Source organism: Rhea americana, unplaced genomic scaffold (assembly GCF_003343005.1).
Source record: "Rhea americana isolate MKP2758 unplaced genomic scaffold, rheAme1 scaffold_191, whole genome shotgun sequence".
In the NCBI taxonomy this organism is placed as follows: domain Eukaryota; kingdom Metazoa; phylum Chordata; class Aves; order Rheiformes; family Rheidae; genus Rhea; species Rhea americana.
Window position 1 is genome coordinate 1,578,010 of NW_028186050.1, and position 27,936 is coordinate 1,605,945.

The following is a 27,936-nucleotide window of genomic DNA, read 5'->3' on the forward strand; positions in this document are numbered from 1 at the left end:
TTTGCCAAGGGAAATATGTCTGTCTTGCATTTCACTCTGGAACTTTATGCATAATGACAGACCATCAACATGAGAAGGGTAATAAAGTGCTATTTTCCCTCTTTCTAGCTCCAAAACTTGGGCATTAACCCAGCAAACATTGGATTCAGCACCCTAACAATGGAATCTGACAAGTTCATCTGCATCAGGGAGAAAGTGGGAGAGCAGGCACAAGTGGTGATAATTGATATGAGTGATCCAACAACACCCATCAGACGTCCAATTTCTGCTGAAAGTGCCATCATGAATCCAGCTTCTAAAGTAATTGCGCTAAAAGGTGAGTTAGCCTTCTGTTCTTGTAGTCTGAACCCTACCATCTAGCTGTACTGCTGCTTAAGTGAGCTCTTAAGCTTAAGGCTTGTGCAAACTTTTTAAGAATGTACATTGGAATCAGAATTCTTTCCTGAACTTGCATACTGTGTTTTTGGTAATCGATTTTTCAGTAATCTTTGGATGGTTTGTTTCCTCCAGGTAGGTTTGAAATGCTAGGAGGCTACAGTGCCAAGCCCATCCTCAGTGAGGACCAGGCCAATGTAGGGTGTACTTTCTCTTGAAACAGATGTTGTAAACATACTGGATACTTGGTGCAGAGATGAATGGAGGTGTAGAGCCACTCTTACTCTCTGCTCTGTCCTTTAACCTTTTTTTTGTAGCTCTGAAGAGCTTAGCTGGTACCAACAAAATGGCATAAGGATAGCCAGTAGCTACTAAAGCCTGAATTTACAAACACTTTAAGTTTGGCAGTCATGAGATCTTGAAGATAAAGACCTCTGCTCATCAGTTACCTATGGTGTTGACCTTGGCTCTGGGCTACCTGAACTCTAAGAATAATCCTTAGTGCATTTCTGACTCTTTTCTTAAATCAGTGACTTCTGGTGTTTAATTTCAATAACTGATCTGTTACTGACTGTACTTTTCTTCCTGCATCTTGTCTAAACAGATGGTGAGTGAACTTTGTCCTGACATTTCATGTGCAATAATACTGAATTGTCTAATCTCATAAAAAGTATTGAACTTTGAGGTAGCCATTTAACAGTTCACTTCATAGCCAGATGGGGATCTTAATCCTCAACTGGTATTACAGTGAAAACATTCTCCCTTGGCTTGTTGCTAATTTGGTTGCTTTGACTATTGACTGTACCAAGTAAAGGGCAACAGCGGGTGTATGACAGTGGTGTGTAATGTGTATGTAATGATAGTACAGTTGGTAGACAAAACCAAGTTGCAATACTTTTATGAGAGACCTCTACTAGCATGCCCTATGTGCTATTCATTTCTGCCTAAGTGTGGTATTCAGTGTGAAAAGTCATAGTGAAATTACTTAGGGGTCCAAGAAATTACTGTTCTGAGAACTGGCACAAAACCTGTAACTGCTGTCTTTGATCTCAGGCTTATCCTGACATTAGGGAAAAACTAATCTGTTAAAGTTTGACTTTAGCTGACACTTGCAATTCAGCAAGATGCTTATGTCTTGTTGAGGATTGCCCCATCTGGAGGATGGATAGAGGTAATAATGAAAAGATCAATTCCAGATGTGTTAGAATTCACTGCTCTTAATCTTGGACCCCTTTAAACCAACCTTATTGGCAAGGAAAGTGGATTTTGTGTACTAGCAGAACTTTATCTAGCTCTTAAACTATCAGCATCCTTTAGGTTAGTTTTAAAACTAACCTACTAACTAAACAAGTTATCATCAGCTTCTAATAATCTAGTTCTGTTCTTGCCAGTGTTAGACTTGCTCAAAAAGAGTATTGTCTGATGCGGAGTGAATAAGCTTGTTCTCCGAACAGATGTGGTTAAGTGTATGATGTCACACTGACACGCACATTTGTCAGGTATTGTGAACTTAATGATCTTTTACTGTATGCATAACCTAATGACTGAAGGGTGGTGGGGAAAAGAGGAGGAATAAAGCCAGCGTGCTGTCAACTGCACTGAAGATACAGTTTAAGTTAGTCCGTCACTCCAGACTTTCCCTGCTGATTGACTGAGGCTTCAGTAGTCCAAACTGTTGCATAATGTGAGTGTATGTGCCATGGTTGGGAGTTGCTCATAATCTGAGGATTATTGAGCAAGAAACATATAATCCCACTCTCAAGCAAGAAATGAAATGGTTAATGAGTTAAACTGAAATACAGTGTGCACAATTTCATTTCTAGATTGCATGTGGCATTCTCCTGGTGTATAAAATTTTATGCTTTGTCTATGATTCTCTTGCTTTCTTCTGTACTGAGAGTACTCCCCAAACTGTGTGAGCAAGTGGAGAATGCAGCACTTGAGAGTGCTTCCATTCTTTACAGAATGGAGAAACTTCATGCTCTGGTGAACTGAAATGTAAATTCTTGTKCCTGTATTCAAAAATGAATCTGCTTACTTGACTCCACTTGTATAGAGTAGTCTGAGATCAGGAAAATGTAAGAAGTTTAGCTTTTTATCTCATCTTGGTCTAAGAAAGCACTCTAGTATATTGAAGACTCAATCTTAGCCCTTGCTTTCGCCATTTGTGGCTTTATAGCAGGTTCTGCTTGCTCTTACCCAAATTACTAAATTATTGTAGCTATTTTAATTACAGTTTAGAGCTCTAAACTTTGCATTTCCTTTTTTTTTTTCACCTAAGGAATAATACTGCTATGACCCCTGTCATCCAGTGTTACCTGGCTGACTAAGCTTCTAAAGCTGTTTCCAATTTCTAGAGTGCCACGAGCTTCTAGCTCATCTTAGTAGGACACTGAGCCTATCAGTCTCTTGTATGTTCTCAAAACTAGGGACATCTTGCTTCCTTTTCAGGAAGACTGACTTCCAGAGCAGCTTCTGTATGCATATACTGGAACCCCTGTTTAAGACAATGGTGACTAGGGCTCCTCCAGAYGAACCCTTGCACACGTTCTAGATGAGAGGCTGTGGTGTGCTAGTTCCAATATCAGTGCCTTGACAGCACCAGTCTACTGCTGGACAAGTTGTTGGGAGCAGTTGGACAGTTACCACTTTACAGCTGATGTTAGGCCTGGGCTTACTGCATTTGTACAATACAGTAACTTTGTACACAGCAAGTGGCAGGATGGTCAGAAATGGGCTGCTTTTGGTTTCAGGAAAACTTCAGAAAAGCTAGCAAGCTGGCAAACTGTCCTAGGAACTAGGTGATCAGGTTTGTTTATGCAGTTGCTCTTGGAAGCAAGCATAAATGCTGCATGTGGGAGCTCTGAAGTCTAGGTTTGTGTCTTTTGACACTTATATAGTGAAGTGATTATATTAAGCTAATTAAATTATGCTAGGGCCTTGTAGAGCAGTAAAGTTTGTATTAACTTGGGCTTAGTATTTCTTGGAAATAACTCCTCAGTGGACAGCAGCCTTCATCTGTCAAGACTTCCCAGTAGAAGGGACATCTACGAGTTTGGCAGTAGAACTTCTGAAGGATTACTAGCACAGAAAACACTTCTAAGATGTGGATAGGATTAATGGTATTATAAGCTAATCCTCTAGCAGTCTGAGTGGGTGTCTTGTGAACAGAAAACAATATTCCTAAAGCTGAGTTTTGTCTGCAGTTAAGTAAAACATCACTCTGATTTCCTGAAATTATTAATAGACTGTCTTATTCTCTGAGTGTTCAGCTCACTGGGTTGTTTCAACTGCATTAGTTTTAATAGTCTACCTTTACTAGCTTCTCTCAAAAGGAATACTAAAGTCAAACTAAAATCTGTTATACAGTTACCCATGTCATGAAACAACTGGAACTAAAGCTTCAAAACTTTCTATAAACTTTCTGACCTTTTTACTCTGTCTTTTTCAATAGGCATTTGTCATATTACAAAGTCTATCTCCTAGTTGTGTGTGGAGTCTCTTCAACAGAAATAGGATGGAAGCTGCAGTCTTCAGCTGTTTCAAGAGCTGTTGCAAGTCTCTTGCTGTTGGACTCAGTCCAAGTGACCTAAAGCAGTTATTAAATTGACATAAATGGGAGCCACTTTCTCTAGTAATAATACTGAATATCATTTACTAGACAGACATAACTTAGTATACCAGTGCTGCTAACAAGAGCTTACACAAGTTCTGTGGCTTAGACAAACTCTCTTCTCTAAACTTTGTAGTTAGTTGAAATACCTATGCTTGTCAGTTGATGACTGGATTGTCCATAGGAAGAAGACTTTGCTTCTAGGCTGAGGAGTTGGGTGGATCCTATCTGATGCGAGTTCAGGAGGCTTAGTCAGATATGACAGGACACTACGTCATTTTTAACATTACTGGAGTAAGTAGGCAAACCACAGGATGACCATTGTAGTAACTGCATCTATGATGTTTCTTGGGTTTTGTCATATCAGCTGGGAAGACGCTTCAGATCTTTAACATTGAGATGAAAAGTAAAATGAAAGCCCACACTATGGCAGAGGAAGTGATCTTCTGGAAATGGATATCTGTGAATACAGTTGCCTTGGTGACAGAGACCGCGGTCTACCACTGGAGCATGGAAGGAGAATCTCAACCCCAAAAGATGTTTGATAGACATGCAAGTCTTGCAGGCTGCCAAATAATCAATTACAGGACAGACGAACATCAAAAATGGCTGTTGCTGATAGGAATTTCAGCACAGGTAAGTTCCCTGGAAAATAGTATACTATGGAAATGATCAGGAAAGCACTGGCCTCGCTTTTCTTCATTAACAGCTGTTATAATCTTTAATTTTATTTTCTGTAGATCAAAATTTCAAAAATACCTGTTGAGTAGGAATAACTTGACTTTTTAATGTGATTAAAGCACTGTGGGAGGGGATATGAGGAATGCTTACTGCTGTTTCGTTCACTATCGCATAGGTCTTGCTATAAAACATTCAAAATCTTATCTCTAAAAGCTGCTCTTTCCTCCTGTTTCTAGCAAAATCGTGTGGTTGGTGCAATGCAGCTGTACTCAGTTGATAGAAAAGTCTCACAACCTATAGAAGGCCATGCAGCAGCTTTTGCAGAATTCAAAATAGAGGGAAATGCCAAACCTTCCACGCTCTTCTGTTTTGCTGTGAGGAGTCCTGCAGGGGGCAAGGTAAACTCTGCAACTGTTTGACTGTTAAAACATAGCAGAATCTAGTACAACCAGAACTTCAGTGACTGCACAGTTCACTGTATGCAGTCTAAGGAACTGCTTGTGAACTGTGCCCACCATGTATCAGGCTAGTTGGTGCCAAAATGCTTTCTTTCAGTGGGATAAAAACTGCAAAAAATCTATATTGCTTGGGTGGGACTTAGACATAAGGACAAATAAAAACACAATGAGAAGCATGCTAAGGGTGCTGAAGCATCAATTCGTAGCCCATGTGACCTTCTGTGCATACAAAATTGTTTGTTATTAAGCTGCCATTTGTCATTGTGTTTTGGATCCATTACAGAAGAGACTAGGTAAGCCTGAATACTGTTGATTCTTTGCATCAAACTATTAGTGAAATTCAGTAGCAGTTCAGTACAGTATAATTGCTGGCAGTTTGTAAAGAGCTGAGGTAACACTGAAAGGTATTATGCTTTCAAGTCTTATCGTGCACAAATTACTGGTAATTGACAGCAAGTCTTACTTCAAACATCTTGTTCAAGTTTTTTGCGTGTCATGGACTAAGAATATACAGTCTACTGTCACAGAAAACATGTTTTTTCTCAAATTTTCCTGGCCTTTGTTTTAACAAATTCTGAAAAACTTTGTCCAACTAATCTGAAGCACTACTTTCCAGACTGCACTACTTCAGGATTGGGCAGATACTCATCAGCCAAGTGGCAGGTGACTTTGGATAGTATGTCTGGAAAGAGGAACTTCTTTCATGTGTGGATGTACTTGCAGGCAATCTTGTGACGTGCACTCTTTTTTTTCTAGCTACACATAATTGAAGTGGGTCAGCCAGCTACTGGAAATCAGCCATTTGTTAAGAAAGCTGTTGATGTGTTTTTCCCACCTGAGGCACAAACAGATTTTCCTGTGGCAATGCAGGTAAATGTTTTACCAAAAAAATCAACTTTATAGCCTGACAGGTAGCTAGCATCTCTGCCATAAAGAATATTTTCTGCTATTCATTCTGTTTTTCTTCCTATAGAGATTTGTGGAAGGTAGCTTAGACATTAAAATGGTAACTTAAATGTAAATGTGCGAGCTGCTCCAATATCTGGCTACATCAACTTAGGCCTGTAGAGTAGATTTGTATATACAAAACCCCCCCAGACCTTCAACAGTGTCTGTTAGTAGGATTTTGCCAGTATCTGTCAGACCTCTTGTTGAACAGTTAAATTTGATTAGCTTCTATACTACCTTATATTTACAGCAGTCCAAAAGTAATTGGACACAGAGTACTGAAAGCAGTCTGTCTATTTGGCAGTCCCTTAACTCATGGTTCCTTTCTAAACTACTACACTTGTTGGTAGCAGGTGCTTCCACTTCTTCAAGCTATTGAACTGCCTACTACAGGGTTCTAGATAGTGGAGTATTATCATACTTAATATAACTGGGCATGAAAGTGGCATCTCATCTACAGTAGATGTCATGATAACAGTCGGATGGAGGAGGGGGAAGTTCTATATTAGCCCACTTCCTAGAGCAGTAGCAGAGAAAAGGCACTTTTATAGATTAATGTGGGGAGGTCTTTAGGGAAAGAACATAGCTGATTGCCTTGACCAAACTTTGCTATGTCTGCAAGACCAGACATTATGCATGAAGAACAACCTATCTCATAGCATATTGGCAAGCAAAGCCAATAGACCAGCTTCATAAATGAACCAAAAGATGTTCTGCTGTATTAGGTGAACAAAGCAAGCTGTCTTGCTTTGTAGCAGGATTCATGGAGCTCTGTATCTCAGCTTGAGGCTTCCTTAACAGAATGCTGAAGAATTCTGATACGAAGTACTTCTGTAGCTGAAGATCAGCTTGGCTTGAATGCATCCCTAACTTAAGTGACTTGACCGCTACACTGGACTCCTCCACAGCTGAGCTTGGTTGAGGTTCCTCTGGTTCTCTGGGTAGGCCTTCCTGGAAGAAGATGGGATTTTTCACACTAACTTCTGAATAGAAACTGGTATTGGCATATCCAGACTAGAATGCTAGTTATGGCATACCTTTCTCATTCAACCTTACTCGGTCTTAATTCCCTTCAACTTCTCTACTTAGTTGAACTATAGCTCTAAATGGCCAAAAAAGCTCTTCATTGCTTTCCAAGTCTGCAAGGAAGAAGCCTGAAGCTATATTTGTCACTAGTGTCAGTGCGAAGGCATGTTATTGCAGTATTGTCCTGTCACAAGGCTAAAGGCAACTGTCTTGAGTTTCATTTCTTTTCTTTTTTTCTCTCGCTCGCTCTCTCTCTTTTTTTCTTTTTTTCTTTTTTTTTTAAGGTAGTCCATACTAAGACTGTAACACTTATCTTTTGACAGATTGGAATTAAGCATGGTGTAATCTACTTGATCACAAAGTATGGATATATTCATATGTATGACTTGGAGTCTGGTGTGTGCATCTACATGAACCGTATTAGTGCTGATACTATCTTTGTCACAGCTCCTCATGAACCTACCTCAGGCATTATTGGTGTGAACAAAAAAGGACAGGTAACAAATCCAGAAATGTATATTTGAGCCTTCTAATGTTTGTATGAAATGTAATAAAGTTCATGGAAGAAAGCAACTACTTGACTGATCAGTTTAACCTCTACTTGCACAGAACTGCTTGGGAGGAAGAAATCTGCTTGTTTTTCTGAATAACCTATGATGTCATGGACAACCTGCATAGTTGCAGCTTTGGATGTTGTATTTAACAGTAGATCTATAAAGGGTAGTATTTCTCAGATTTGTCTTGTGTCTTTTCCAGGTGCTTTCTGTATGCGTTGAGGAAGATAACATTGTGAACTATGCTACTAATGTTCTCCAGAATCCTGACCTGGGTCTGCGTATGGCTATCCGTAGTAATCTAGCTGGGGCGGAGGAATTATTTGCCAGAAAGTTCAACACACTATTTGCTCAAGGAAGCTATGCAGAAGCTGCTAAAGTAGCAGCATCTGCACCAAAGGTAAGCAACTCCAATGCTAAAGTTATGAGGATTGCTTTAGTTCCTATACTCTACTGAAAATTCTCTGCTGAAAACTCTAGGTTGGCTATGCTCCAGACTGGATCCTCTTACCGAGAAGGGTGACTGCAAGTCAGTCCAGAGCAAGACCTGCAGTTCTCTCAGGTGCTGATATAGGATGAGGAGCCACTGGCTAACATTCACTTGCATTTTAGCACTTGGCTACAATGAAATGAACACAAATGAAATGTATACCACTACACAAATGAAGTGGTGTTGTACTAGCCCTAGTTGTCTGCAGCTGAGTTGCTTGTCCTGACTTCTATATTCTCCTGTATCATATCAAGGAGCGTCTGATATCCTTTCCAAACGTGGACTTAACTTGTTGGGGTCACTGACTTCTTGCTAGAACATCACGGTGGCTTGGGTTTAACAAAGATCTGTACCCTAACGGGTTTAAAATAGGTGCCTTAGTGTATAGCTCAGCTTAACAGCTTTTTCTCTTTTTTTTATTTTTTTCTTCTTCCTGACTAACACTGTTCAGACCTCGCAGTAGAGCAGTGTTTAATTAGTATCTTGGTCCTCTTCAGGGAATTCTGCGTACCAGTGATACAATCAGGAAGTTCCAGAGTGTGCCAGCTCAGCCTGGGCAGGCGTCTCCCCTGCTCCAGTACTTTGGAATATTRCTTGACCAAGGACAGCTGAACAAGTTTGAGTCTCTAGAACTCTGTCGCCCTGTACTACAGCAGGGCCGCAAGCAGCTTCTGGAGAAGTGGCTGAAGGAAGACAAGGTAGGCTGGATCATGATGCTAACTTAATTCTGCTGCCTTGTAACAGTTGAGTGTGAACAATAACTTTTGTTAATAATAAATATATGAATATCTACTCTGCCTGACAAAATACCACTTCTGACTTTTCAGCTGGAGTGCTCAGAGGAGCTGGGAGACTTGGTGAAGACAGCTGACCCAACCCTTGCACTCAGTGTCTATCTTCGTGCTAATGTGCCAAACAAAGTCATTCAGTGTTTTGCTGAAACTGGTCAATTCCAGAAAATAGTGCTGTATGCTAAAAAGGTGAAGTTGTTTATCACATATAGTAGACTCATCTTATGCTTAACCTGTACATTCTCAAGCTATCTTCCATAAGATAAGCTTAGTTTCTGTCACTCAAAACTGATAAGTAGCTAAGATTGAGAAACAAGTGTTTTCTTCATTTTAATAGTGCAGATAGTAGTGTATGAATAAGCTCTGTGCAGCCTGCAATAGTTAACTTTAGAACATCCAAAATTATACAAAATAACTCACACTTTGCAGTGGCTCAGACTAATTCTAGAAGATGAAGATAAAACTCTTCCTAAATGCATCAGACGGGTTTTTTTTTTTTTCTGACTGGTTACAAAACAGCTTGCCTGATGTCCACCCTTTAAGCTTAGGGTCTTGCTTGATAGTGCCTTCAGACTGAAGTGCTTGTTCCTAGTTCTTTTCTTGCCTAGCAATAAAAATGCCCTAGCACAAATTCAGTTACTTAGTAGGTGAATGCTGAATTTTTTTGTCAATAGCCAAGCAATCTTTTTGCCTGAGGTATACAGGAAGATGGGGGTTTGGGCATGGCAAGCCCAAACAATATAATGTCCATGCTGAAGAATCTGTATGCTTAAAAGAGGCTTAAAGCTCCTAGACATGCATGACTGATGTCTTTGCTGAAAATTCTAGGTTGGCTATACTCCAGACTGGATCTTCTTACTGAGAAGCGTGATGAGAGTCAGTCCAGAGCAAGGCCTGCAGTTCTCTCAGATGCTGGTACAGGATGAGGAGCCACTGGCTAACATTAACCAGGTGATGCCTACAACAAGAGTACTGGTCTCTTTCTAGACAGAGGTAATCGCATAGTACCATTTTGCAGACTGGTAAGGCCAATTCAGGTCTCTAGTTGGCTTGGTTAGATAAGTTTGACTAAACTCTTAGTTAAGTTTGATTACCATTCAGTCTCTAGAGGCAAGTGTGTTTTAAAGTTCCTGTGGAACTTGAATAGTTCCTCTGACTTATCACAGTAATCCTGATAATGAATCTGTTATTGTCTTGGTCTAAGCAGTAATGAGTGTTACTATCCACTTAAAGCTCTTGTCTTGGCTCTAACTGAGCATACATTAACTCCTGTTGTTCAGATAACTTACAGGAAGATGGACAAACAAATTTAAACTGAGTGCTGGCTCCCAGAGGCTGCTTCAGGTGAATGGACAGAGAAATAAGGCAACAGTATAAGTTATTAAATAACTGAAGCTATTTAGTTTCTGTAAGAAAAGCTAATACTTCCTCTATCTGAACAGAGGAGGGATGGGATTTGCAAGCCATGCTTAAATAGTGGGTGGCAAAAAATTGACATAATAGCTCAAAGTAATGCCTTCCTTGCATTCTAGAGAATCTACAGAAAGAAAAGTGTAAAAACTTGTCTCTGTGTTATCATGGTAGTAATGCTGTGGAAACAAGGGACATAGCATACTGAAATGTGCTGTGATGAACTGCCTTTTTAGTGTTCTTGCCAGACCACTACTGTGTACAAATAAAAATAGGCATGAGTGTGTATATAGACTCCCTTCTCTGACTTGACCAATCTCAACAGATTGTGGATGTATTCATGGAGAACAGTCTTATCCAGCAGTGCACTTCCTTTTTGTTGGATGCTCTGAAGAATAACCGCCCTGCAGAAGGCCACCTTCAGACACGTCTGCTGGAGATGAATTTGATTCATGCCCCACAAGTAAGACTATCAACCTAGTTCCTCCAAAAAGTGAAGAAAAGAGAGTAGTAGGCTTGTAAACTTCAGATCTAGAAAATCAGACGAGAATCTGATGTCTGGTGCTGATACCTATAAATAGTTTAGCAACATCAAAGGCTACTGACAAGTAATTGTTGTGACCTAAACATTTAGGCTGAGTTGCTGTGATTCTCTAATAGACTGAATATAAAATGTAATCTCCCTAGGTTGCAGATGCCATCCTTGGAAACCAAATGTTTACACACTATGATCGTGCTCATATTGCCCAATTGTGTGAAAAGGCGGGCTTGCTCCAGCGAGCTTTGGAACACTACACAGATCTCTATGATATTAAACGTGCTGTTGTTCACACTCACCTCTTGAATCCTGAGGTAGGTCCATTCTGTGGAGAAAGCAAGTGAAATAAATAAGGTTCAGGGGTGAAGTGGCCAYTCCTTAATGCCTTTGTGGCGGCTAAATTCCCTACAGCAGCTGTAAGATGGTTTGGAGGTACCTAAGCGGTTCATGTGGCTGTGATTAAAGAGCATTTATCCAGTTAATGATTAAACCTTAATCTGCACTACTGATGGCTTAATCTGCCCTCAGTTTCCCTGGTGGGCAATTCAAATCTTATTTTTAAACTGCATTGTAGTTGTAAAGATGTTGAGTATGCTTCCTTTCAAAACTCCATTCTTAGYACACGAAAGATTTTTCTGTAATAGCTGGGATAGAAACTCTGCCTAGCTGTCATATTTTTAGAAGTTAACYGTATCCTGTGTAAGTTACTGAGTAAAACTTCTTTCTCTTTGCAGTGGCTTGTGAACTTCTTTGGTTCTCTCTCGGTTGAAGACTCTGTGGAGTGTTTGCGTGCCATGTTGTCCGCCAATATCAGGCAAAACCTACAGCTCTGTGTGCAAGTAGCTTCTAAATACCAYGAGCAACTTGGCACCCAGTCTCTTGTGGAGCTTTTTGAATCTTTCAAAAGCTATGAAGGTATAGTACTAGAGGCAAGCAGCTTTCCTGGAAGTGCTGTCCAATTGAAACTAATACTAATATTGGCAAGATATTTGTCACATAGCTGCTGGGCCAGCTAAGACAGCTAGATCTTAGGCGTGTAGCGAAGTGCTGAGCTCATCACAAGATAGCTTTGTTTAACTACGAAGTTTAACTCTCTTGGGTGACGGTGGGAAAGACAAAACCTGAAAGAAGGAAAAAACTTCTGATTTTTTGGCAGTTGAATGAAAGCTGCTCTCCTAGCAGTACTGAACTAAGCTACAAGCTAAAGCCTGGAACAGTCTGCACTTGCTTCACTTGCACTTCTGGCTATATAAAATCTTTCTTTTAGGACTGTTCTATTTCCTGGGTTCCATTGTAAACTTCAGCCAAGATCCAGATGTCCATTTCAAGTATATCCAGGCAGCTTGCAAGACTGGTCAGATAAAGGAAGTAGAAAGGATCTGCCGTGAAAGTAACTGCTATAATCCAGAACGAGTGAAGAACTTTCTGAAGGTAAATGTTCTGTCCAATAAACTGAACTGTCTTCTACATTTTTTGTTGAACTGTAGTTTTCGAATGAATGGAGATGCCAACTTAACGTTTAGCTGGCATTGCTGTGAGTAGTCTTCTAGAAAGTAGAACAGGAGCCTTATCCTATTTCAGGCGTATAACAGATCATTCTGGGCTATCTCTGCAAAAATAGACCTAGACCCACGATTCCTTTAAAACTAGGCTGTATGATCTAACTTGTACCAAACCCCATTAATACGTTGTCRGCTAACAATAACAGTATCCAGCTTAGCAGAAGCAAAGACTATGCTGAAATATTCCACAGGATATTTAGCAAGGATGTTGCCTAGACAAAGCTTATTAAAACTGGAGTCAACTTGTGCTATGTGCTGAAGGGTTTCTATGCTTTTTGACTAGTGAAATGGGATTCTGTAATGCTACTTCACTTTGTTTTGTTAACACTTCTGGCCCAGCAGCTGCCCTGTGAATTAATATGCAGATAGTCATGTTGAAGCTTATGATGTAGGGCCTAATGTGACATATGCTGAAGAGACTAAATATAAAACTCAGTATTAAGAGACTGGCCACACAGTATTCATAGCTGATTACTTGATTTTGAAATCAGTTGTCCACATGGCAGTCTTAAGYTGGAATGTGGTGTGACTTCTAGTGSGAGAGAAGTTGGYTAGACTTTTTGCCTTGCGTGAAAATGCTATATGACAAATGATGGTTGCTTACTCAGTTTTGTTACACAAAATACAGGAGGCAAAGCTCACGGACCAGCTTCCTCTCATCATTGTCTGTGATCGATTTGACTTTGTTCATGACCTGGTGCTCTACTTATATCGCAATAACCTGCAGAAGTATATAGAGATCTATGTGCAGAAGGTAAGGAGAATCCAGTTTTAACTCTTGGTATTTCCTTCCTTAGAAAGGAAGCTGACTAAAACAATCTTCAGCACCTCAGTTGTAGGCTCATCTTGATGCTTCTAGTACAGAGGCTCTTCACTGAGCTTTTGTCTGCTACAGACAAACCTATAGGTACAGTCTTTCCTGGAATTTGTATACAAATGGGTTAGTGCTTTGAAAAATGCTCTGGTTTGAAGCGTAGCCTAATGGATGTTTAATAGCTAACTAAAAACTTAYTTTTCCCAATAAGGAGAACTAGGGATAGGTTAACGATAACTAATTTTGATGGTGGCTTGTTCTAGGTGAATCCCAGCCGTATACCAGCTGTGGTTGGAGGACTTCTTGATGTGGATTGTTCTGAAGATGTCATTAAGAACTTGATCATGGTGGTTAGAGGGCAGTTTTCAACAGATGAGCTGGTGGCTGAAGTGGAAAAAAGAAACCGGTAACAAAAAAATYCATATGTTAGACCCTAGTGTCAAGATTTCTTGAATGTAGTATATATCCAAATTAAATTGGCTGCAGTTCCATTGAATGGTACAGCACTGATTGATGATCTGTACTTTTCTACAGCACTGATGATGAGGTATACTTTTCTACAGTAAAGCAGGGCATAACTCTTATATGCAGCTTAGTCTTTTTGAGCAAGTTTTTTGATTACTTGGGCTGTATAGGAATGCCTGACAACACCGCATAGTGAATAATGCGGCTTTTGAACTCCAGGTTCTCGTAGAGCTCGTTCATGGAATGTGACTGTTCTGCCTTGATAGTAAATCTGGATAAAACTGTCTTTGCAGTCTCACTGTAGGTACACAGCAGCTTGTGTAATTAGTTTGTTGTTAAACTGTGAAATGAACAAATAGCTTTAAGAGCTGCCTAATAGAATGGGAGTTGAAAGGCAAGATGACAAAGCTTAGTGCTATCTGCTACCTTCCCTGACTTTAAACCACAGACTTGACCTTCACTCACTTAAGACCTATTAAAAATCAGTATGTGGTTCTACATCTGCTTTTGAGTCTGACTAGCAGACCTTCTTGAAGGGAAGTTGGATAGTTGTCAAGTGTGCCTCTTCTGACTTGTAAACCTAACATRTTTCCTTCTTCAAAGGCTTAAGTTGCTGTTGCCATGGCTTGAATCAAGAATTCACGAAGGCTGTGAAGAACCTGCCACTCATAATGCTTTGGCAAAAATCTACATTGACAGTAATAATAATCCAGAGCGGTTCCTTCGTGAGAATCCTTACTATGACAGCCGTGTAGTAGGCAAATACTGTGAAAAGAGAGACCCTCATCTGGCCTGCGTTGCTTATGAGAGGGGGCAGTGTGATCTGGAACTCATAAAGGTTAGCAAAACTACATTCATAAACATGTTACAGTTCTTGCTACCTAAAGTGGAAGCCTACCTTGTSTAACACTTGCAGGATCCTATCTTGTAGTCTCACGTGGGAATTGGGGTAGGAAGGATTGGCCTGCATGGAGACAATAATTTATATACTAACAAGAGCAACTCTTACGCTATGTCAGAACTAAAATTATATAGCTCTACAGCTTTAAGGTACCATTCATGTCTTTTATCTGTTAACTCTGCTCAAATTTAGATCTGGGCCCAACTGATTAATGTTCTAACTTATTAAACCTTTGTTAACTTAATTTTTTTGACAAGCCTTGAACACTTGGTCAAAGCAGAAGGCACAAGTCATCATCTACTCTGACCCTACAATAGAAGAAGAAGCTTTCCTGAAATTTCTGGTAGAAAATGGGAAGAAAGATGAAATTTTTCCGCATTGTAGTTAAGCCTTAGAGTTGCTCTAATACTTGWTTAGAAATGAGGAAAATAGATGTTGACAGTCAAACTGCACACACTTGTTCAGATAGCATTCCTCTCCTATCTTAAGCTTTTTGATTCCTTGAACCTCCCTCAGAAGTTCAAGGACAAGTCACATTAACAAGGTTCTCCAAACATATTCTAGTCTCAAACTAGGCGACAGAATTCAATGTCAGTTTGCAGTTCCTGTGTCTGCTATGAAAGAAAACATTCTGCCTCCTACCTGCACTTTTGTACTAGTATATGCAAAGAATGTCAACTGTGTAGGGGGAAGAGGAGTCGTTTGTTTTTTGTCCTGTTTAAAGGCAGTAAATGCCGTTTCCTGGCAATGCCCTTCTTGTGGGTGTTAGAATATGGCATAATCTAGACTTGCCACTAGAAGTGGATGACCTCTCAGACTGAAAGAACTATTTTTGAAGCAGTAASTCCTCTGTGGCTGTAAAATTAAAATCTACAGCTGGCAAAGTTCAGCCTATTTCTTATTTCAGGTTACAAAGGTGGCTCTGAATTGTGATTTTGCTAGGATAGGTTCTGGCATTCTAGCTAACCGTAAAAACCTGACAGTTACCAGTTTCTTCCTTGATCTGATGCCATGAAGAAGTGTTCCTGCTTATGAAGGAAAGGTCTTCCTCGTGTAAGAACTATTCTTAAGACACTGTGTCCCCCTAGAAAAGGGCTCAAGGCTGCAGCTAGATAACTAATAGATGCGGTAATTATAAAGCAAAGTTTTGAGACTATTAGGCTACTCCTAATAATCTGCTTACAGCAAAGTACTTGAGATTCCAAGAGCTAATTCTGGTACTAACAGAACGTGACCTGTTAGTAGAAAACAGAGTAGGCCTTCAGGATTCTACACTTTTAGTTGATAATTTGAAGTCAGCGGCACTAATAGGATCATAATTCATAACTCTTCCTTGCTGTCCTCCTATGGGAGATCCCACACTTAATCTGCCCTCTTAAGCTTAATATTTTAACAGGGGAGATGCAGCCACCTGCTACTCTGAATACTTCCAGCACAAAGCTAATGACATCAGAYATATAACTTGTTTCTAGCTTTAAACTGCAGCACCATTCCTTAAAGTTACTACTTAACACTGCCCAAGCAAGTGGCTCCCTTTCTAGGTTTAAAACTTAAGTTCTTCAGGCTTCTGCAGGTCTTCACTCCAAACAGAAGCAAATAGTTACTGTGAAGCTACTGTCACAGTATTTGTCTCCGGCAATATCAAGAGAAGCTATAGAAACTCTGCTGGAGACCTTCTCATGAGCCTTCCAGATCAGAGGTTGGGTAAGAACTTGTCTGTGGTATTTAGCAATGGTCAGCAACTAGTTCTAGTCAGTCTCTTAGACTGATTCATAGTTAGCTAAAACTGTCTTGTGGTACTAGCCATTCATATTTAATTYCGGTGTTCATAACTCTCTCCTCCTTCAGGTTTGCAATGAGAACTCGCTGTTTAAGAGTGAGGCTCGCTATCTGGTACGCAGGAAGGATCCTGAGCTCTGGGCAAATGTTCTGGAGGAAAACAATCCATTCAGGCGGCAGCTTATTGACCAGGTAGTGTGCAAAGACTAAAGACTGGACTCCATCAGTATGAGGAGACCTCAGATTGACTCGAACCATTCTGGAAAGTTAAGGATTTGTCTGTCTTCCCCCTGAGGTCCTTTGAGGTCCTGTCTCAACCATTCAGCAACTGTTAGGAGTTTGGGTGGCAAGTGACTCWGACCTTTTTTATGGTCATAGTTATCAGTAGTTATTCTTGTTCCATCCCATGCAGGGACTCATCTATAGTGAATGTTCTTCTAAGGCAGATCAGGSCATGAGTTTAATAGCTATAGCTATTAAAATAGCACAAGAATAGTTCTTYTTTGCTGACTATGAATAACTACTACTAAAATTTTGAAGCCTTTGCCAGAATGGGTTGGCAACTATTGTATTTGGGGCAAATACTTAATGCTWTCTGAATTCTAGGTTGTCCAAACAGCTTTATCAGAAACACAGGATCCAGAGGAGGTTTCTGTTACTGTGAAGGCCTTCATGACTGCTGACCTGCCTAATGAATTGATTGAGTTATTGGAAAAGATTGTCTTGGATAATTCTGTATTCAGTGAACACAGGTAAGAGGAAAGCCATGCCCACAGGCTTAGCCTATTCAGTGTCTGTTTAGGCTGTTAAGTGACCAAAGTTCTTGTGCCTATTGGTTCTGTGGCCTAAGCACTATGAAAAGTAGCTGTATACAGTCTGTGTACACAGCTGTACACAGCTGTACACAGGTGAAAAAGCAGAATTTGAGGAGCTCAGTGCTTTTACGAGCAGAACTGGTTCATGCTATTCAGTTTGTAGTGATGTGTCAAAAGGAAGGGATATACTCGCAGGCAATTTCCTTATTGAGGGCAAATAGCAGTACTCATCAACTTGGATTTGAACGGTCTCTGCTAGCATACATGTCACTTATGTAGTGCATGGTAGCACTTGCTTATAACATGCATCTTGTTCACCAAAGGAATCTCCAGAATCTACTGATCCTGACTGCCATTAAGGCTGACCGCACTCGTGTGATGGAATATATCAATCGACTTGATAACTATGATGCCCCAGATATTGCAAACATTGCCATCAGCAATGAACTATATGAAGAAGCCTTTGCTATATTCAGAAAATTTGATGTTAATACTTCAGCAATCCAGGTGAGGTATAGTTCCTGCAGAAAGGTGTAGAATGCTAGTAAGAAAGAGAATGGGAGGAAGAGTACTGTTACACTGATTCTTCAGTGACTTGAAGAGTACTTGAGAATGACTTAAGAGAACAGTTGTGTGCATTATCAAATTGGGAAAAGTAGGAGTACACGCAAGAGTAGYAATATAGACTCAAAATAGTGACTTCAGAGGTTTGCACGTTTAAAGGCATCAAAAGATTCCAGTGTGCATTGATACAACTTGATGTGTGTGCACTGAGTGTGGTTCAGAGTGACTACCTTGGAGACTCTTAACTGAAAGGAGCAGGAGAAGCAAACACAAACCCGTCATTGCCTTGAGACCAGCATATTGACCTCCTCTGTGAGGCGAGGGAAAAACTGTAGTGACAAAGAGTTTCATTCTCACAAAGTCCCCTGGGCTGAAAGGACTGTTCTAAAAGCAGKTAGCTTCGTATTTCCTGCATAGTAACAGCCTATGCTCTCAAAGGTAGTAGAGCTCTGTTACAAGGCAGTATTTTAACTGATTTATTTTTACCTTGCAACTTTCATTTCAAACAGGTGCTGATTGAGCACATTGGCAATTTAGACCGAGCCTATGAATTTGCAGAGAGATGCAATGAACCAGCGGTATGGAGCCAGTTAGCTAGAGCACAGCTTCAGAAGGACTTAGTGAAGGAAGCCATTGACTCCTATATAAAGGCAGATGATCCGTCTGCCTACATGGAAGTTGTTCAAGCAGCTAACAAAAATGGTAAGGCAAAGCATCCTCAAATTCAAATTGCTTGGACATGAGCTGGGTTGTTGGATCTACYTTGAGCAGAAGGGATTCTTGGGAATCCTGTATTCTCAGTGTCAGCCTAAACTGAAGCCCRTGGAGTGGCTGAGGCAAAGTTTAATGTAATTCATGTCAACAAACTTATTGTCTGTTGCTACACCAAAGATTTTCCTGCAGACATCCTTTGGACTGCTCTGGTCTACAGTACAACTAAAGATCATTTTAAGTTTGGATTTAGCAAGTGTATAGCAGAATTGCTTGACAACTGACTTGTAGTAGCAAGAAGTTAAACCTCATATGAAGGTGACTGTGTCCTTAAGTAAGGAATTTAACTCAAATGTGTATGATTTACTAGCATGAAGGAGGAAATCTTTGAGTGAACTAGCCAAAACTGTTTCTAAGGTGGATGAGACCAATACAGAATGGCTAAATAGAAGATCTTAAATATCTCTTCTTTCTTCAAGATAACTGGGAGGACCTAGTCAAATTCTTACAGATGGCCAGGAAGAAGGCTAGAGAGTCTTATGTAGAGACTGAACTTATTTTTGCTTTGGCAAAAACCAATCGTCTCTCAGAACTGGAAGAGTTTATTAGTGGTCCTAATAATGCCCATATACAACAGGTATGTCTTAATCACACTTTCAGTGTATGACTAGCTTCCCAGTGCTAGCTAACTCTTGATTCTTGCTGTTACTCTTGTTTACATTGGGTTCCGAATCCAGGTTGGTGACCGCTGTTATGAAGAAGGAATGTATGAAGCTGCAAAACTACTCTATAACAACGTATCTAACTTTGCTCGCCTGGCATCTACCTTGGTGCACCTTGGAGAGTACCAGGCAGCAGTGGACAGTGGCCGTAAAGCCAATAGCACAAGGACTTGGAAGGAGGTAACCTAAACTCATGTTTAATGGTCTAGAGAATGTACTCTGATGTTGCTTTCAAGTATGTTGCTTTTGAGCATAACTGGACACCTTTGCTCTGTAAGTAATGTAGGAATTAAGAACAGTTACTCATAACTGTCTGCACTGGTCGCTGACAGTAGCTTGCTAACTGTTTCTGGCTTTAGACMGTATTTCTTCTATAAGCTGTCTTCTTGCTCAAGATTATAAAGCTTAATTTCAGAACAGTGTAAAACAAATAGCAGAGATTTTAATTCCAGAACAAGCATTGTAGTAATACTGTTGAATAATAAATCCTTGAATTTGAAGAAATTTATTAATCAGCTTCCTTTTCCTTAATACAAGGAGACTAAGCATTGCAGTGTTCCTCTGTGAACTGACTTATTTGCAAACTCTCATTGTAGGTATGTTTTGCCTGTGTGGATGGAAAGGAATTCCGCTTGGCACAGATCTGTGGCTTACATATAGTAATCCATGCTGATGAACTGGAAGAGCTGATAAGTTATTATCAGGTAGGATCACTGTCAATGTCCTAGAAAACTTCAGTAGCAGATGCAAGCATGCTGTCTAAAGTTAACTGATCWTAGCTAAATGATCAGTTTATACCGTATAAAGCTGATTCTGGAGCACTATGAAGTAGATTGGATTAAGTACTCTGTCTCCACTTCTTACTAGTTGTATACAAGTGTTTTTTTGCAGTAAAGGGAAGGGTGATAGCTTTCATTGTCTCTTGTTTTACCATTCTATTGCTTTATTGGAATCCAGAGTCTTACAAAGTTAAGCTCTTAAGTTCAACAAGCTTTTCTGTTCAAATAAGTGAATACACTTCTTAGAATGCTTTAAGTGCAAGTTGGCTGTGAATTTGAGACAAATCCTTATCATCTTAACATCCAGGATCGTGGCTACTTTGAAGAACTGATTGCCCTTTTGGAAGCTGCTTTGGGTCTAGAGCGTGCTCACATGGGAATGTTTACTGAACTTGCCATCTTGTACTCCAAATTCAAGCCTCAGAAAATGAGGGAACATCTGGAGCTCTTTTGGTCTAGAGTTAATATTCCAAAGGTATGCAGTAAGGTAACTACCCTTTAAGTGAAGTGGAGAAGTTGTCAGTGAATCAAGCTGACTGATTCCTTGTCTTTTCAGGTGCTTAGAGCTGCAGAACAAGCTCATCTCTGGGCAGAACTTGTATTCCTCTATGACAAATATGAAGAGTATGACAATGCAATAATTACAATGATGAATCATCCCACTGATGCATGGAAAGAAGGGCAGTTTAAAGACATAATTGCCAAGGTAAGTATGTGGTTAACTGAATCAGCTGCTGAAAGTTGTGGTTTGTTCTTTTTTCTCCTTTAAGAACAAAGGCAAAAACATACAACAGAACCCCCTTTCAGAAAATGAATTTGCTTAAACTGCTGCCAGTTTTCCTGCTATACTTAAAACAGAACTTCTCATTAGGTTTAACACRAATTAAGACCTAATCTTGGACACTTTGTTTTCTGTTGTGTGGCTCACTCAATAGAGTGGCAGCAGCTGGCACAGAATGTTTTCAGGGACTGATCATAGGTCACAAGCAAGAGGCATAACCTCCTTAATACCTTTTGAGCTGACTGTTGTCCTAGTCCAAGGCTGTAACAGCTCTTGAAAGACCTTTGAAAATGCTTCTAATTATTTCAGTGAAAGAATTAGCCTGATCTGTCCCRTGCATGTAGTGGAAAATAGTAGCTTGATGAAGTTTAGATAGGAAGATGTTCACATTTTGGAATCTTATTGAGSTTATGGGCTACAAGGCAACAACTCAAAAGGTTGTAAGACTATAGCCTCTGCTGGCTTTAGGAGTTCAACAGATGGTCACATTAATTCTAACCCTAGTGGGCTCCCTGTGCCAGAATCTCTTTACGGTGGATGTAGAATTGGTTGGGACTGCTCCTAGTAGCAGATCGTACAAGAAACAGTCTTGACACTGAACAAGAAATCTGGGTGAGAAATGTATGTGTTACACCTCTGGCCTTTAGAGGAAAGCTTAATCTTCTATTTAAAAGTCAGATAAGCTGTGTTGTGAGTTATCATCTAAGCACGTTAAATTTGTCTGTATTTGAAGTACTAACTAAAGTCTAACCRTACAGGTGGCTAATGTGGAGTTGTACTACAAAGCATTGCAGTTCTACTTGGACTACAAACCTTTGCTGATCAATGATCTTCTGCTTGTGTTATCTCCACGACTGGATCACACCAGGACAGTCAATTTTTTCTCAAAGGTGGGCTTGGGGCATAGTCAGTGAACAGGAAATCCTCTCACACACATTAAGATGCTTCAGTCTCTGGCTGGAGAAAGGGGTTGGCGTCTGTCAAGTGGCTCTGCCTCTGGTGTAATGCTGAGAAGCAGCTCAGTCCCAGATGCTGAAAGAGTTAACAGTATCCTAACTTATGCTATTGTTCATCTGGACATACATTATAGCTTGTCTGAAGGGTACTGACAGCAAGCACTTACCATTTCTTATTACAAGAGTTAATACCTGCTTCAGGAGTACTGAGTGTTTGAATTGCTATGTTTAATCTCATACTGGAAACATCTTAATTCCAGGTTAATCAGCTACTTCTAGTAAAGCCTTATCTGCGTTCAGTCCAGAACCACAACAACAAAGGAGTTAATGAAGCTCTAAACAACCTTCTAACAGAGGAGGAGGACTACCAGGTGAGAGCCACAAAAAAAATACTGCTAGGCCAGAGATTTGCTGTTCTTTCTCCGATAAAGAGGCCATAAGCTTGGTACTTGAACTTCTGCAGTGCAACTGTAGTGAGAACGTGATCAAAGGATTTTAGGAGGGTGCAGATGGCTTGGGTCACAGTGTGATAATCTGCAAACAAAGCAGATACCAGAATTATTTCTCTCAGAACAACAAGCTTCATGTAGAGGTAAATATCAAGTAAGTATTCCATAGGAGGCAACATTTTTATAAACAAACTTGCTTCTGGCCCATTGGTTTCTATTTGGAAGCCATCCTTTCTGGCTTCTAAAGGATTAGCTTTTCTCTTCTGCCAAGTGAAGTTAGTATGACCAAGTAGCATCGTGTTGTGTCAGAAATCTTCTTTTGGAGTGATRCCCCAAATATGCAAGGCAAACAAGCTGTAGCTATAACATCAACATCCAGTTGGCAGAACTTRAAACGCTTGTGTACCATGCTTGGATGCTTCTCTGCTGTAGTTCTCGCTTACTACAATCTGGAAGCAAGTGTAACGATCCTTTTTGAAACAGGGTTTGAGAGCTTCCATTGATGCCTATGACAACTTCGATAACATAACGTTGGCTCAGCGTCTGGAAAAGCATGAACTAATTGAATTTAGGCGTATTGCAGCATACTTGTATAAGGGTAACAACCGCTGGAAGCAAAGTGTGGAGCTRTGCAAAAAAGATCGTCTGTATAAGGTGAGGTAATGCTGCCTTTCTCCCTTTGATTAAAAAAATAATAATAGTGAGGATGGGGGGGACTTACTAGAAGTGTCTGAGCTATGAAGCATAAATTTCCTTAAAACTGAATGTTTTCTGTTCCTTTCAAATCCCAATTTCCAGTTTTCCTTAAACTTCAGGTGGAGGGCTAAGAGTAAGTAGAATCTTAGAACAGAATCGCTTGCAATTTCAAATGTGTATCTTAAAGCCAGTTTCAAAACATTTTCCTATACTCAGATGAGAGATTTGTCTATAGCCATTTAGTGGCATCTGGTCAATTTTCTCAGTCAGTGTGGAACAGTCTCCATAGGACTGAAGTTTTATGCTCAGCAGGGTAGAGATGAAATATGAATATGGCAGTCTTAGTCCTCAAGCAGGTACTGAGTTTGCATGGGGCAGTTCTGGACTACTTTGAAGAAGAGCTGGTAAACAGTCTTCTGTCTTGCCACAGACCAAGCAATTGATGTAGTGATTTCTTCCCTGAATAACCAACCCTTAATACCTAGTTGTGAGGTAGCTGGATACTAGATGAATTGTTTATCTTCTCTGCTACAAAAGTAAGCAAAATCTCACTGGGCTTCTTTACTTAAGGGAAGTCTGTTGGATATAGTATCTGAATTGACTCAAAACRAGAGGGTTTAACTGAGTGTATATGTTGTACCTTGGCTTCTGAAGACAACATGTGTGGTCATGTGAAAGTCTAACTTCATAGTTTGCAGAATGCTTGGTTTATCTAGCCAGCAGTGAAATGTACRTGACATAAAGCTGACAGGCAAGAGTTGAGCTTAAGTGTTGTCCCTTTCTGCAGGATGCTATGCTGTATGCTGCAGAATCCAAAGATGCAGAGCTAGCTGAGAAGCTGCTTCAGTGGTTCCTTGAAGAAGGCAAGCAGGAGTGCTTTGCAGCCTGCCTCTTCACATGTTATGACTTGCTGCACCCGGATGTAGTCCTCGAGTTGGCATGGAGGCATAACATCATGGACTTTGCAATGCCTTATTTCATCCAAGTGATGAGAGAGTATCTTACCAAAGTGAGTATTGCACAGACTGGAAAGCTAAGACTTCCAGTTTGCTAGATGATTAGTATTCTGCAAACCAGGTAAAGCTCTTTTCAGGTGTTTGGAATACCATTATCCCCCAGGCTAAATCTTCTGTATAGAGTTTTGTGGGTTTAATCACTTGAAGTTAGCTAGCTAAACTTTAGATAGATGCTTTGGTACTTGCAAGGGGAATAGTTAAACCTAAGCCTTTAATAGTGGATATGGGTAACTGTGCGCTTTTTAGAGCCACTCTATAGTTGAAACTGAATACTTAAAATCAAGGACTACCTGTRTTATTCCTTATTTGATGTTAAGTATTGAATGTACTTTCTATTCCCTTCTTAYAGAGAATATAGCTTTTAAGTAATTAATACTATACACTATTCTTATATCAGCCKTAGGAACTGATTGTTGGAAATGAGGTTTTTGTAGAAAACAACTTTAGATGCGTAGTCTGGCTGTACAATATTTACAGCTCGTCTAAATTCTGGAAGAGGGAGAGGTTCTGGTCATGTGTGCTCCTGAAATGCTTGTCTCAAACAGCGTAAGATCTAAAATTCTTTAGATCTTTTCTTAGAAGRCTCTAGGTTTGTGTAGGGTATCACAGTAAGAACCTTCTTGAAGCCAGTGATCTAGAAGTGACTGTTTCAGCTTGCCTGTTATCAGTCATGTTAAGTATTCCCCTCTGAATTTTCTTGCAGGTTGATGGGCTGTTCTATAAGGTGACAATCTGATTTCAAACTCTGTGTTCATTTGTGTCCCTCAATATCCTAGGATTCTGTTACAGGAATCTAGCTGTAGCTTCTGCCAGAAGAGCAGTATAACTTAGCTCTAACTCATTTCCTGTTCACTTTCTAATGCTAAAAGGGTAACTATTCACAAACAACTTGAAAATCCAACCAGACTCTGCCGTTTTCCATGGGGAATGGAAGCCAGTGATTGAGCAAGACATGACCATTTGGGCTCCTGATCACTGTATTGCAGATATCTTGTGGCCGGAAGGATGTGGTTCATAAGTAAACAAAAGCAGTTGCCACATAACATGAAATGTTCTGCATGTAAATTCATTATTACACTGCAAATTACTGAAGCAGTCTTGCAGACATGGTGAATCTGTTTGAAAAGTAATAAAGCTTTTGTAGAAAACTTGCCTCTTAGCATGATGAAAGTACTTGCAGAGATCTTAAATTCATCCTCCTCATATTCTGCTGAGGAGATGAGACTTAGATCTAAGATCATGTTTTTTAAACTACTGGTTGGATTTACAGGTGATCACATGTACTAAATACTGGATAACTTGCCAGAAGAAAAATCTGCATGATGAAAGTGGTTTACAGCAAAACTAATTTAGTTTACAAAATTAACTACAAAACATGGAATTAGTGAATGGGTTTTTATAAATGTGGTATGTCCAAAACTTTGTCATGTAACTAACTTTAAAGGCACAAAAGAACAGACTGCTTCATCAACAATGTGTGCTTCTTCTGGAACTTATTCATCTTTCTCTTATGCATAAATCAAAGGTGTTTAAGCACAGAATAGCCCATGTCCCAGAACAGTCCAGGCACAAAGTGTGTTAGCCCTCACTTGGCARTCTTTAATACTTCATTTAAGGCAGCAATTCGGACATGTCTACCCTGTACTAGACGGCTGCTGATAGCCGTTCTTCAGGGCCGCCTGCTCTTGGTGTACTTCTTGCTAGTTCTCCAACAGAGGGAGTAACAGCACTTCTGTTCCATATTTCTTCTTGATACTTTAGGGGCAGTAAAGAGGAAAGTCTAATCCAGGAGATAGTGACAATCCTAGGTCATAACTAGAACAATGTAAGCTAGTTTAATTGTTAACTTCCAATTACTTCGATCCATTGTAGTATGAATAGTTTTAGTAACACCAATATTTAATGTTACTCTGGAAAGCTGTTAGGTTAACAGTTGCAAGTAAACCAGTAGCTTGACTGGCAGTCCCAAGAAGTACTGCACTTGAAATTCATGATCTCTCTCAGCTATGTTTGCCAGCTAYTATTTATTCCCACTAAATAACTGGGAGGGCAGTTTACAACATAGCAGAATGCAGACTTTTATGGTCCCCAACCTGTGCTAACAAGGGAACACTTGATAGTTCAGGTACCTGGCATGAAGAGTTTTCATGTGATGGTACAGTCTCTAGGCAAAACCTTCATACATCTCCTGTTCACTTCAATGTAGGTGGATAAACTTGATGCTTCTGAAAGCCTAAGAAAAGAAGAGGAACAAGTAGCTGAACCCACTCCAATAGTATTTGGTAGGTGAAAGACTTGGTTCTAATTGATTAGTTATGTTCACTCTGGTCTCTCTTCATGGAGGTAACTTAAATGACTGCCTCCAGTCAAAGCAAGCTGGTTTCCACTAGCTAATAAGATGGTTGTGTCTGTGCTAGATGAACTGTGCAAGTTGCTGAAGTGACATCTCACTCCTACAGTACTTCTACTCTTCAAAGTATTACTCCTCTTACATGGGTCAGAATTCTAGCTTAGGAATAGCCTTTCAGTACGGTAACAGGAGAGGGGGCATCGCAGTGTGCTTAACCTCAGAAATAACTTCTGAGCATGCTAATTCCTCCTGGTATTTCTTTCTAAGAGGAATGTGTCTGCTTTCTGCTCTTCCAAGTAGAAAAGCAGACTGGCTTTCTAGCTCATCCATTTTAAGACATATGTAGCCAAAAACATGGCTGTCCTCAAGCGTACTGCTATTTTAGAAGCCATTCTGAAGAGACATTCTGCTAACAAGCACCTAGAAGTGGCTGGTAAGGGAAGGATGTGACTGGTTCACTGTCTAATGTAAATGTTAACCTGAATTTAACATATGCATGAGGCATGTGTGCTCCTAAAAATGAAGACAGATCTTTCAAGAGATCTTTTGTGTTTACTTAACTAATAACTTGAATTACTTTACTTGTCAATTCTGATTGTGCATGATTGAAACAATATCAGTTTGTTTGGCTTTCAATATGGTCTCTTCAAAACAAGCCACATTAATCACACTCCCGGTATCAGTTGGGTATTCATCCAAAGTCTGCCTTGCTTTCTTAATTTTCTGATGGCAAGAGCAGATGGCCTTGGTGCCCATTTCACGTGGTGCATGTTGAATTGTAGTGTAACATGCTAGTATATGCTTGCACAGCAGCTGGTTTTAGCTAAAACCTCATAATCCTGTCCCATAGTACTGCTGGTGTAAGGAAAACCTTGGTTCTTAAACTAATTTTCTTTTTCTCATGTTTTTCTAGGCCAGCAGTTGATGTTGACAGCAGGCCCCAGTGCAGTACCTCCGCAGGCAAACTTCCCATATGGATACACAGCGCCAGGATTCACCCAGCCGCCTGTTTATGGTTTCAATATGTAACTAGCTCTCTGACAGACCTTTGCTGTCTCTGTTCTCTTCCTTCCCGTCCCTTTTTAACTTCTCCAAGAAGTGTACAATGGTTCTAAGGCACAGATGACTCTCTGTTGGCTGAACACTTGCTGCCCTGCTCAGTGAGGAGACTTCAACGGATGCCTGTTACTGTTATTTATTGATTATTGTCCGGTTACATTTCAACCTCTGAAAGGCAGCTTTTGTTAATGACATTGTGAGACTCTTGTCTGAAGTTAAGGCACTATTTCACTAACTCATATAGCAATAACTGCTTGAGGCCAGGGGGAAGAGAGCATTTTTTTTTTCTTTTGCAAAGCCCATTGAAGGCAGCTGGGAAAATGCCTGGCACCAAGTTGTTAAAGCTTTAGCTGAAGCTACTGAAGTAGCAGGGATGTCAACAATTTGGTGAAGCATCTCCTTAATGATGATTTGTTGAAAGCTTGTGTACATCTGACTACCCCATTTTCTTTGCAGTCTCATGTGCAAAAGAAAATGAGCTTTCTAATATTTGTGCTCTGAATGTTTAGAGGAATATTGGGAAAGTTTCCTTTTCTGGACAATGCTGTTGGGGTTCAGGTGGAGTCTGTTCTATATTTTCTGGAGTAAATCTGAGACTTAAAGAAAATAAATCTTCTCATACCAGAGAGCAAA

The 27,936-nt window shown here is 40.1% G+C and overlaps 1 protein-coding gene across 2 annotated transcripts; it reads left to right on the top strand.

Moving 5' to 3' along the window:
• The first annotated feature begins 108 nt into the window (after positions 1-108).
• LOC146597121 (clathrin heavy chain 1-like) lies at positions 109-27,936 on the top strand. Of its 2 annotated transcripts, XM_085302750.1 has the most exons (32): positions 109-316; positions 4,356-4,624; positions 4,906-5,067; positions 5,884-5,997; positions 7,425-7,598; positions 7,858-8,055; positions 8,643-8,843; positions 8,973-9,125; positions 9,765-9,887; positions 10,672-10,809; positions 11,034-11,198; positions 11,619-11,799; positions 12,152-12,315; positions 13,075-13,200; positions 13,524-13,666; positions 14,329-14,563; positions 16,475-16,597; positions 17,012-17,157; positions 17,544-17,727; positions 18,294-18,486; positions 18,975-19,132; positions 19,233-19,397; positions 19,814-19,921; positions 20,304-20,471; positions 20,553-20,702; positions 21,536-21,667; positions 21,994-22,104; positions 22,666-22,836; positions 23,666-23,887; positions 24,598-24,618; positions 26,101-26,176; positions 27,158-27,936. In XM_085302750.1, the coding sequence occupies exons 1-32, from the start codon at positions 160-162 to the stop codon at positions 27,271-27,273; spliced, it is 4,947 nt and encodes a 1,648-aa protein (XP_085158876.1). In that variant the 5' UTR covers positions 109-159; the 3' UTR covers positions 27,274-27,936. The 2 variants fall into 2 exon arrangements, with proteins under 2 accessions (XP_085158876.1, XP_085158877.1); XM_085302751.1 differs by lacking the exon at positions 24,598-24,618.